This window comes from Dreissena polymorpha, chromosome 1 (genome assembly GCF_020536995.1).
Source record: "Dreissena polymorpha isolate Duluth1 chromosome 1, UMN_Dpol_1.0, whole genome shotgun sequence".
NCBI lineage: Eukaryota > Metazoa > Mollusca > Bivalvia > Myida > Dreissenidae > Dreissena > Dreissena polymorpha.
In genome coordinates, this window is record NC_068355.1 from 17639427 (window position 1) to 17651461 (window position 12035).

At 33.7% G+C, this 12035-nt stretch overlaps 1 protein-coding gene across 1 annotated transcript; it reads left to right on the forward strand.

Annotated features, from left to right (window-relative positions):
• The first annotated feature begins 10 nt into the window (after positions 1-10).
• Positions 11-11805, forward strand: LOC127872962 (serine beta-lactamase-like protein LACTB, mitochondrial). Its single transcript, XM_052416488.1, has 9 exons — positions 11-70; positions 1957-2239; positions 2654-2785; positions 5890-5956; positions 6302-6492; positions 7261-7338; positions 7508-7631; positions 8259-8424; positions 10371-11805. The coding sequence occupies exons 2-9, from the start codon at positions 1976-1978 to the stop codon at positions 11044-11046; spliced, it is 1698 nt and encodes a 565-aa protein (XP_052272448.1). The 5' UTR covers positions 11-70; positions 1957-1975; the 3' UTR covers positions 11047-11805.
• The last annotated feature ends 230 nt before the right edge of the window (positions 11806-12035 follow it).

The window sequence follows — 12035 nt, forward strand, 5'->3', positions numbered from 1 at the left end:
CCCTTTAATTCTACATAACCATTGATAAGTACGTAAACATTTGGTGGTGTAATTCACAAGTTCATAAACGGTTTGTAAACATGTACATGTATATGCTTGTTTGTGCAATATTTCTTTGCTTGTAAATCTGGTTGGTGTTTTGTTTTACATCATGCTTCCGCTTGTTTTTATATAATTCATTATTATGCAGTTGGTTCAAACATGAATCATTGAACGAAACTACTGAGTTGCAGTAGAAAGAAGCCAAACGTTACATGCCTCATATTGCTACGAGAAAAGTGAATCAAAAGCAATCATACTAGTTGGACTATCACCAGCATTTGTTTATAACCGTACTACCATGTTTAAAGCGATCGTGTGTTATACATGTTTGGTTTTAGATTGTGTACTGCTATGCTCCTGTATTTGCCTTTAGGCCTATCAGCGGTAGAGATGTTCACAATACCGAATTGTCCCGTGTTATATCATTAAAATGCATTTGCATGCACATGCATACAAATGAAAGGTGTAATAGCTCTACTTTTTCGCTACATTTACCATAATCTTGAATATGACGATCAATTATACACCACGTGTTACAGTTCATACGCCCTTAGTCGATTTTTATCCACACGCATTTTGAAAAGCGTGGGGATATTGTGGTGATCTCCGCCGTCTGTCCATCCGTCCGTCCGTCCTGGACTAGAACCTTGAAACTTACACACAAGCTATGAGCATATGTGCGACCCTGCACTATTTGGAATTTTTATCTTACCCCTGGGTCAATGGGGTTGGGGTGGGGCCGGGTCAGAGATTTTCACTCATTTTTATGCCTCCGGTATGGTGCATTAGCCATAACTTTTGCAATATTGAAGATTGCAATATTTGGCATGCATGTGTATCTCATGGAGCTGCACATTTTAAGTGGTGAAAGTTCAAGGTCATCCTCTAAGGTCAAAGGTAAAAAAACAAATCCAAGGGAAGTAATAAGCTTTAAAGGGTAAAGTAATGAACCTGCCAAATGAAATGATTTTTTTTTTTAATAAATCAAAGCGGCGCAGGAGGATGCATTGTGTTTCCGACAAACACATCTCTTGTTTTATATTATTTTACATAAACTTCTTCATTTCTACACTGATTATCTTCCAATTGATGCTGAACATCTCTTATGACAATACGGTAAATCTCAACTATGCATGGCCCCATTACCAACCCTGGGGTGCCCCCCCTGGGTCACACATGCGGCGTGGGGATACGCGTCGGCCTCTTCCGCGCCATTTCTAGTTTATGGTGTTACTTTTTAGGACTTTAACTCAGATCTATACGTCACATGACACTTCATGGATGTATATATGTATCAATGAGGGGAATTGCAATGCATAAAAGCAATAACACTACACTTAATTTTTGTTTGAATGAATATACCATATATCAAGTTATTTGCACCCATCCATTAACACAAATTCATGGTTTTGCGGTGGATTTCAGTTAAAATTATTTGCTTGTTTTTAATTTATTTCTTATCTCTTTGATAGTATTAATCTTTTAAGGATACCATTTCTTTGTTTTACAGTAGTTCTTTAAAGGATACCATTTCTTTGTTTTACAGTAGAATATAGTTAAAATGTTTTGAAACTATCCTTTTTAAATTGTCTGTATACAAAGGTATCGATCAAGTTCGGACTATAGCGATAATGAATTTGTTGAAGTTTTTACAATATTAAATGTCTTTTACAAAAGTAATGATGAACGCGCTTAATGTTTTTCGCTTTGATTTATCTCAAAACCTCGCAGGTTATGATGATAAACTCCGAACCGTGCATAAGTCGACAACAAAGTATGAATTAAAAGAAAAATCGTAATGACATATATGCAATATATTTGCTCAAAATACATTGTAGTATAAATGTTATGCTTAAAATAGTCGATAGCTGCCTCAAGTATTTATATATGATTTTTATGTGCTCTTTTTCACAGAAACTTACACGTATAAAAAATGACACGGGTTTTGGGGCAACATAACATATACAAGATTCAACAAATCATCACCACACCTAAGCACACCGTAAGCGTCAGTGCTTTAAGAAAGTTGTCTCCTCAGCCACACATTGTCCAGCGCAATCTAGCAGGCGTTTCTGCTTGGAGGACCAAAGGCGGCAGGTTCAGAACTAAAAATGAAAAAGACACAGGAAGTCGGTTTAGTTCCCTCTCGACGTGGACCATTTCCGGTGGAATTCTTGCAGTGATAATTGCCAGATTGGTATTAAATTATATCTCAGAATTAAATTTAGTAAAAACTAAGACCTAATTAAACATATGACCATAACAAATTTATTGTGTACATTTAGATGGTAATAAAATTTGGCCGTAGTTTAATTTAGCTTTGTTACTTCAATTCTCTTAGTTCGCAGCGTGTTTATGGAACCGTGCTAGTATACATCGAGACAGATATATCTATTATTTTACATGAAATTAAACAAAATAAGTATTTAAAAGTTCTTTTTTAACACTCGTATAATTATTTTAGCAAAGTCGATCTCTGGAAAAAAGCAAGACAAGTGCATAATAGGACCATATATTGTTTGTACATATACTGCATTTTCATATCCGTTTAAATGTTTACAATGCGTTTCAATAATTGAATAGTGGGTGACCGTATACGCTTCTTTTCCAGGTTCAAGACCAGGAGTGTTTAGCAGACAGTGACGAAAGGTTGCGTGAAGGGGACATCCCAATCTCGTTGGAGAAACGTCCAGACGTGAACAACGTCATACAGGCGTCGAGAAATGCCATTACGCTGAAAATGGTATGTGTACTTAAAACATAACCTACAGTTTTATCCGATGGAATGCCGCTATGATTGCACCCGTTAAGTGAAATGCTTAGACTTACAAATGTTCCCTTGATTATTATTTGTCTAATCAATCAAAATTGTATGTTGCAACTAAGTAAGAACTCATCATGTCAATATTGTGGGCTAAGAAGGGATTCACTTCACTGCGTTCGCTCCACCTTAGTGGAATTTTTTTACTGTAACTAACTGGAAAAGCACACACCAATTATCATTTACATCACCCTCCACCTTTTAAACTGATTAAAATATGTTCTTGTAATGAATGTAAAAGGGCTAAACAATAAAGACAAACGCATAAACATATTTAAATGGGTAGACAAAAAAAGTATATGCCTATTACAAGAAAGTCATTGGACACATACTTTAGCACAAACCTTAAAAGATGAATGGGACGGAGACATCTTTCTAAGTGGACATCATACTAATAAACAAGGCATTGCCTTTCTGATAAAAATAATATAAGGATCACAGTCGACAACTTTAACTAAATAATAATTGGAAGACAAACAAGTATAGACATCAAAATACACGAAACACAATAAACACTAATCAACGTTTACGGCCCTAACATAGATGATTCCACTTATTACGAAACATTACAATCCTTTATAATTAATAACCAAGATAAAAACAATATAGTCGGTGGTGATTTCAATACTGTTCTTAACCCACTATTAGATAAACAGAAGGGAAACCTTTATACTCATTCTAAAAAAAAGAAACAGTTTAATTAACATAATTGAAAACTACAATATAATAGACATTTGGCGTACAATAAATCCAAACGAAAGCAAATTCACCTGGCACTCAAACACAAAACCAACAATATTTTGTAGATTGGACTATTTTTTAATATCTGAGTCACTTTGCAACATTGTTAACAAATGTAGCATAAAAACAGGATTCATGACTGACCACTCTCTAGGTGAACTTAAACTGCACCAAATACAACCCTAAAGAGGCCCAAGATACTTTAAAAATAATAACAGCATCTTATTAGAAACACAACATCAAACGCAAATAAAACTAAAAATATTCAATACAGTTCAAAATAATAAAGATGCAAACCCAAACACATTATGGGAAGTAATTAAAGGAAATATACGTAACACAACAATTAGATACACATCATTTAAACAAAAAGAATCACACAAACTTGAAACGGAAACCATCAAAATCATTGAAACACTTGATAAACAATTGCATGAAACAAACACAACTGATACCACCGAAATTGAAAATGAAATAACATTAAAAAAACAAGTATTAGAAAGAATTAATCATACACATCTCACTGGAATAATACTACGAGCTCGTGCACAGCACAACAACACAATGAAAAAATACAAAATACTTCGCAAACATTGTAAAACGTAGAAGTGAACAAAAAACTATACACAAATTAGTAGTCAATGGTGAAGACATAACAAACAGAACTAAATACTAGAAGAACAACGTTTATTTTTTGAAACCCTCTATAAACGAAAACATGTTGAAAATAACACCCTTTTTAAAAATACACATCATAATTTAAATCAAGAGGAAAAATTATAAGTAACGTCCTGATGTACTACACATTGATCAAAAGTATACCCATACATATTTAAGCTGTTACCAATACAAATAGCACACCATGTACTCAAAAAACATTCGTAGAAAACATAATTGCAAAACAAAACAAAACGAACAAAATATTTTGCACATTTCGAATAAAAAACTACCGAACCCTCTAAACTAAATGGCAAAACCTTCTTGGAGAAAAAGAATTTAATTGGAAACAAATATTTGTCATGCCATATCAATCAACTAATGATAGCAAATTGAGAATTTCCAATATAAATACATCTAGATGATCATAGCTACAAATAAATATCTTTTTAAGTGCAACCTTTCCAACACAAATCTATGTGATATGTGTAGTGAACATATTGAAACAATAAAACATCTTTTCTGAGAGTGTAAACATATTCAATCTCTATGGAATCAATTGACAAACTTTCTAGAGAAACAACAATTAAATGTTAAACTATCTCTCTTAGACAACAGTTTAGGGGTAAATACCTTCAAAATACAAGAGGTTAATAACGTTGTGAATTACATTATTATATTAATAAAGTATTTTATATTCAGCATGAAATGCAGAAAACAAATACCCACCGTGAACTGTTTCATCAATTATTTAAAGTTAAAGATTCAAATTGAAAAAGAAATTGCCCTTAACAACGATACACTTCATATATTTGAACATAAATGGAAACACATTAAACTTTCATAAACAAGTCCAGTTTGCTTTCTACCCACTTTATGCAACTCACATTAATTTATAATTATTCTGTTGTTTTGTTAAACACCTATCACAAACAACCAAAGAAAAAAATACATATTAACTTTTTTTAATAAAAAACAAACCACATGGTCAAAAATGTATAAATTAGCATGTTTTGTATAACATGTTTGAACATTATTGCTGCTACGTGGTATCACTTTGTTTTATGATCATATACATGCATACATTGTATGTCTTATATTGAATAAAAAAAGAAGAAAAAAAGAAAAAAAAGGTTTTATTGAATTTGTATATGTTCATACTACCGGTACTTCATAATTTATGAAGGTCGTTTATTTTTTGTTGTTGAACGAAATGGGTTTACATGAATTGTAGAAGTTCTTTAATTTAAAAAGTCATTTCTGGACATTTTTTATTATTTTTCACATACAAACAAATGCATAAATGGTAGTCGCGATATTTTTGGATAACTTGCTATGCCCATAAAGATGTTAACTTTTTAATGATGCGACATAGATACAACAAAGCCTTGGCTTATAATTCCAACTTGTTGCCATAATGGAATAAAGAAAAGTTCTCGTATTAAGGTGGACTGTTTTACAAGTTCAGTTTATTCTGAACAAAAAAAAATAGCAGCCATATTGAAAGTTATCTCATTTTTGGATTGAAGTAATTGTGTACGGTACGAAATAAGTGCCTGAACATGTTAGTATTATTTCGATCATAATAATTAGGTTGCACGTGTAGTCTTCAGTACTGATTATTATAGATTGAGTGTGGGTGTCCTGGCTTGTCAATAACAGTGACAGTTGATGGTAAAACAGTGTGGACAGAAGGTATTTTTACTGATTTGTATTTTCAAGGTCATGTGTTATGACATTCGTTTGTGTAAATACTTTAAAGAAAACTTACCAGCTATGATCTTTCTCAGAACTATATTCATTTTACACGATTTTAGACTTATTTTGACACAATTTGAATATATGAATATTTTTTTTGTCATGAATGGGCTTAAATTAACCTTTCTTTACGCTGTTATTTCTTTATGAAAGTATTGTCTCCATTGTATATTTTACCAGTGAATTTTATAGGATTGTTGCTTGCTTGTTCACTCACTCATACCAACTTACCAGCAATCATTACTTCGACCAATTTTAAGGTCATCGTCCTTTTTCTTGCAGGCTTCGGTTACGCAGACCTTGAAAACAACGTACCGTGTAAGCCCGAAACCATCTTTCGAATTGCTAGTATCAGCAAGTCTATCACCATGACGGCCGTTGCTAAGCTATATGAGAATGGTGACCTTGACTTAGACAAACCTGTACAGTTTTACGTGCCTGAATTTCCAGAGAAATATGTGCAGGGAGAAAAGGTTTTGTAAATTTGTGCTAATACATCTTATTTGAAACATTTGTACAAATACAACCTTATTACTAAATTGGTCTCAATATTTAAGATTTACCTGCTTATTAATTTTACTACACTGTGCATATGTGTAAGAATGACAAAGTCTTGTATTTAAAGATGGTTTGGTTCGTTATATATATATATATATATATATATATATATATATATATATATATATATATATATATATATATATATATATATATATATATATATATATATATATATATATATATATGAATTACATTTTTCTATGAATACTATGTTGACAAGTCAAAGCGGTAGAATAATATTAAATAGGACGCAGTTTCAAAAAGCTGACATTGCCGTTGATTGAAACTGAGAGCTATGTTTATGTGTTATAGTTATGTCGCGAAGATCAGTATTTATGATGTTTATGTTTTATAGTTATGTCGCGAAGATAAGTATATATGATGTTTATGTTTTATAGTTATGTCGCGAAGATCAGTATATATGATGTTTATGTTTTATAGTTATGTCGCGAAGATCAGTATATGATGTTTATTTTTTTATAGTTATGTCGCGAAGATCAGTACATATGATGTTTATGTTTTATAGTTATGCCGCGAAGATCAGTACATATGATGTTTATGTTTTATAGTTATGTTGCGAAGATCAGTATATATGAGAGCTATGTTTATGTTTTATAGTTATGTCCCGAAGATCAGTATATATGAGAGCCAACTTCATGGTGTTTTATTTTGTGTTCAAGGTTGTGTTGACTATTCGCCATCTTCTTTCTCATCTTGGAGGAATTCGCCATTACGACAAAGATTACATGACAGAAAAGGTCTGTATGCCGCTATTCCTTGGGCTTCAGTAAGTAGCTATGAGAAAGATATCAATGCTCCAGGCATGCGATCGTCTGCGAAGCGTGCACTGTGAAATGCCGCTCTCTCTTACTCATTTTAATTAATCATCTTGAATTTAATCCAATTTTTTATTCATACACATTTCAGAAAGGAGACGCTAAAACAGTAAAGGATGAAATGAAACTAGATGAGTATTACATCAAAGACCACTTTGATAGCGTGCAGGACAGTCTGAAACTGTTCAAAGATGACCCGCTGTTACATAAACCAGGTTGTCGTTTATTTGAATGTTCGTGTTTTTTTAAAGACTGTTCAGTTTCATTGACTTATAATGGTTACATGTATTTAAAGGTGCAAAACCTGATTTTCCTACACCACATTATAGTGTTATATTATTCAATTATATTTCAAATAATGGCGACCAAAGTCATTGAACACTGGACTAGATTCACCATACGCAAATCTCACACCACATGCAACCACAGGTGGTTAGCGTGTTGCTATGATATTTATTAGAAAAAACATCATTTTGAATGAAAAATAATAAAGTTATCACGAAAAACCAACTTCTTTCAAAAGAAAAAAAATTCACTATCAAATAAATATATTTGATATTTTCTATATTATATATATTAACGTTTTTTTTCAGGGAAGTTGTGTTTTTTTTTCATTATAATTTTAATATTTTTTATTTAAAATGATGATTTTACCAATTAATATCATAGCCACACGCTAACCACCTGTGGATGCAACTGGTAAATCTAAACTGTGACCGGAATTTTTGGTGTGTTAATTGGGATATGCAAAATTATTAGATATAGGTTTGAATCTGTACGAGACTCTTGCAATGATTGCAAATATGGTTTAAGTCTCAACAATAAATAGCGTTTTCCTTTAGGAACCAAATACCTGTACACGACCCACGGGTTCACCCTTATAAGCGCGGTGGTGGAGAAGGCTGCTAAACAGCCTTTCGAGAAGTACATGCAGACCATATTACAGGAGTTGGGATTGGGCAACACGTATCTCGAGGAGCATGGACCGCTGCTGCCGAACCGTGGACGGTGAGCAGCTTTATCACGAATATTCACTTGTTGAAAATTGATGTTTAAATATTTTTTCGTTCAAACAGTAATTGTATCCTGGTACGCCCGCAAACTAAGTTGGATGGGGTGTACTTGAATAACCCTTTCGGCTGGTCACGCTGTATCTGTGTACTGTGTGTCGAAAACTCGTCCCACGGTTTTCTATGTATCAAAACAAACCTTTATAAATATGTTTAAATATGTTGTTTATACTATGTAGAAGATGATATGTTTTTATATTATATAAACGTGCAAGAAATTAGTGTCGCGGATGTTGGGACATTCTTTGCAGAGATGTGTGCATTTGAATTTAGACAAAATTTGTTAACTTACATAGCTCTAAATATGTTAAAACGAAACGTTATAGAAGTCGTGTTTATAGTATTTAGGAATGCAAGTTAATATTTATAATTATGTATTGAACGATTTTTGATGCACAGTTATGTGACATTGAACGTGTCTATAAATTAAATAATTCAACATAAAGCAACGGGTTTTTGTGCGGGGAGGTGCTTTGTATTACAGCATGGTCCTATCGTTTGCTCATTCTTAAAGGGATCTTTTCACGTTCTGGTAAATTGACAAAATTGAGAGAAAAAAAACATCATATTCGCAAATTTTCGTTTTAGTTATGTTATTTGTGAGGAAACAGTAATACTGAACATTTACCATGGTCTAATATAGCCATTATATGCATCTTTTGACGATTTAAAAACCAGAAAATTATAAAACGTTGCAAAGCGAAACGATTGAATAATTTGGAGAGTTCTGTTGTTGTCGTTTAATTTTGTGAAACTAGGAAGATTGCTTATATAAAGAATAAAATACGACTCTTATATATACTTGGCTGGATGGCTGAGCGGTCTGATTGGTTTTTACTCCAGGACTCCGGGGGTCACTGGTTTTAGCCCTGATGCGGGCTTCTTTTTTTCCCTTTTTTAAATTTTAATCTTTTTTTTTTTACTGGAGCTTTTTAGATCCAATTTTTACATTTATCAAAATAAAGCATTTAATGACAAACTACAAAACATGCCAAAATCTGTGAAAATGTCTCTTTAAAGGGGCCTTTTCACGTTAAGGTAAATTGACAAAATTGAAAAAAGTTGTTTCAGATTCGCAAATTTTTGTTTTAGTTACGATATGTGTGATGAAAAAGTAATACTGAACATACACCATGCTCTAAAATAGCCATTATATGCATCTTTTGGCGATTTAAAAACCTGAAAAGTATAAAGCGTTGCAACGCGAAACGAATTAAAAAATTTGTGAGTTCTGTTGTTGTCGCTATATTTTGTGAAACTACGAGGATTACTTATATAGAGCATAAAATACATTTGTCTTTGTATCTGGAAGGATGGCCGAGTGGTCTAGGTCGTAGACTTTTTACTCCAGGATTACAGGGGTCAGTGATTCGAGCCCTGCTGAGGTTTACTCTGTGTTTTTTTTTAAATTTTATTCTTATTTTTTTTACTGGAGCTTTTTAGATCAAATGCTTACATTTTTCAATATAAAGCATTTAATGACAAACTTCAAAACATGCCAAAATCTGTGAAAAAGGCCTCTTTAACTCGCAAAAATTTCCCTGATGGTTGTAAAAGCCATTGGCATTAAAAATGTGATTCAATTGTGTCTTGTACTCGGTTATGTTCTTTTTACCTTTTTAATGCATAATATGGCAACATTAAAGTACGTAAGCGTAATATTATTTTATCTGTTTAACTAAATTTCAGTAGAAACATTAATTACCGGGTATTCATTATATGTATTCAAATATATGTTTGGTATTCAACCATGCATCAGTGTGGAGCTTGTTTTTGTGGTGAAGTACTCGTACGTTATGTGTTTACAAACAAATTGTTCGATAAAAAGCACATACAAACACGATTGCAATTAATTACAATATCCATGTAACGTACGTTTTTCAGGCATTATGTAAAGAACAAGCAGGGTAAGGTAGAAAACGCCCCTTACGTTGACCTGTCCTACAAGTGGGCGGGTGGTGGGTTAATCTCAAATGTTCTGGATATCGTGAAGTTCGGGAACGCCATGCTCTATTGCTTCCAGAGCGAGTCAAAAACACCACAAACCGCAAATCAAGATAAAGATGCAAAGAAAGAGGTCAAACAAACAAGACAAAGTACCAAAGGCGTGCCCATTGCAAGCAGGACACAAATTGAACATCAAAATCAAACCAGTGTGAAGGAATGCAGGGATGATTTCCTCTTGCCGGGTTACCTAAAATCCGAGACAGTTCGGGAAATGTGGACGAAGGTTGATAAAACTGAGCTGAGTTGGAGCGGCATACCAGGGGGCGGATATGGGTTAGCTTGGGCGGTCCGACCGCCTGTCGCTAACCACGCCTACTGTCTGTCAAGACCGTACATTGTTTCCCACACGGGTGGCGCCATCGGTGCGAGCAGCGTGCTTCTGATACTGCCGTCAGCTGACTACAACGGGGAACTGGACCTTAGAGCTGATGTGGGCAAGACCAGGCCGCCGAAGGGCGTCGTAGTTGCGATGATAACCAATATGATATCCGTGGGTCTGGAAAAAACTGCTTACGAAATCGCCCAAGAGTTTGAGAATTTGAAAAAGCTGTAAACGAGTAGGTAATCTAATTATGGAATAAACAACGAATGTTTGAAGTCCATGGTTGCACTTTTCAAATCGGGTTGATTTGTTACGTTTACGATTTGTAACGAGTAATTGTAACTAGCTTAAAATATTGTGACAAATAATACCAATCTTATTGTATGTGCGTTTTTGAATTAATGAATGAACATTGACATTTTTTTAAGCGATATCCATTATGAAAATTTCAAAATTATTAAAACCTTTAAATAATTGAGCCGTGCTCTGTGAAAAGGGGTTCAATGTATGCGCGTAAAGTGCAGTCCGCACGCTTAATGATTTGTTCGTTTACAGAGCGTCTATTCTTAGCAAAAATCCAGTATAGGCGGAAAGTGTCGTCACTGAGTAGCCTGTGCGCACTGCACAGGCTAATAGGGGAGGACACTTAACGCACATGCAATTAACCTTTTTTTCACAGAGCGTGGCCCGTATTATTTCTCTAATCTAACTTGTTCCTCTACAGTTACTCATATGCGACTGTTAATTAATTAGTTAGATGTTTACTTTATGTTAATCATGTTAACCATTCGAGGGTTCTCAACCTTTATTTCATAAGTGAGTTAGTGCTTATTGTATCAAGATTATATTTCAGAAAAACTGTACAGTAAAATCAATGAAACAAAAACCTTTTGCAACAATTGCAGCTGTGAATTATCAGGAGTGCTTTGCAAATTTGTTTCTTTATTGTGATATCGCGATGGTTCATCTATTAAATTTGGTGGACATTTTCATCATATTCATCTTCTGGCCACACCTCACAGAAAGAAAGTTACAGATCTGAAATAGATACACACAAAACACCTACTGCTCGCCTGGTGACTACTTAAAAGTGGGCAGTTTTTCTTCAATCCATTTTCCTTTGGCACCTACTTACATGTGTAGTTATACGTAAAACGTATTCAAGGGATCTTTTCACGCTTTGGTAAATTGACAAAATTGAAAAAAGGTGTTGCAGAATC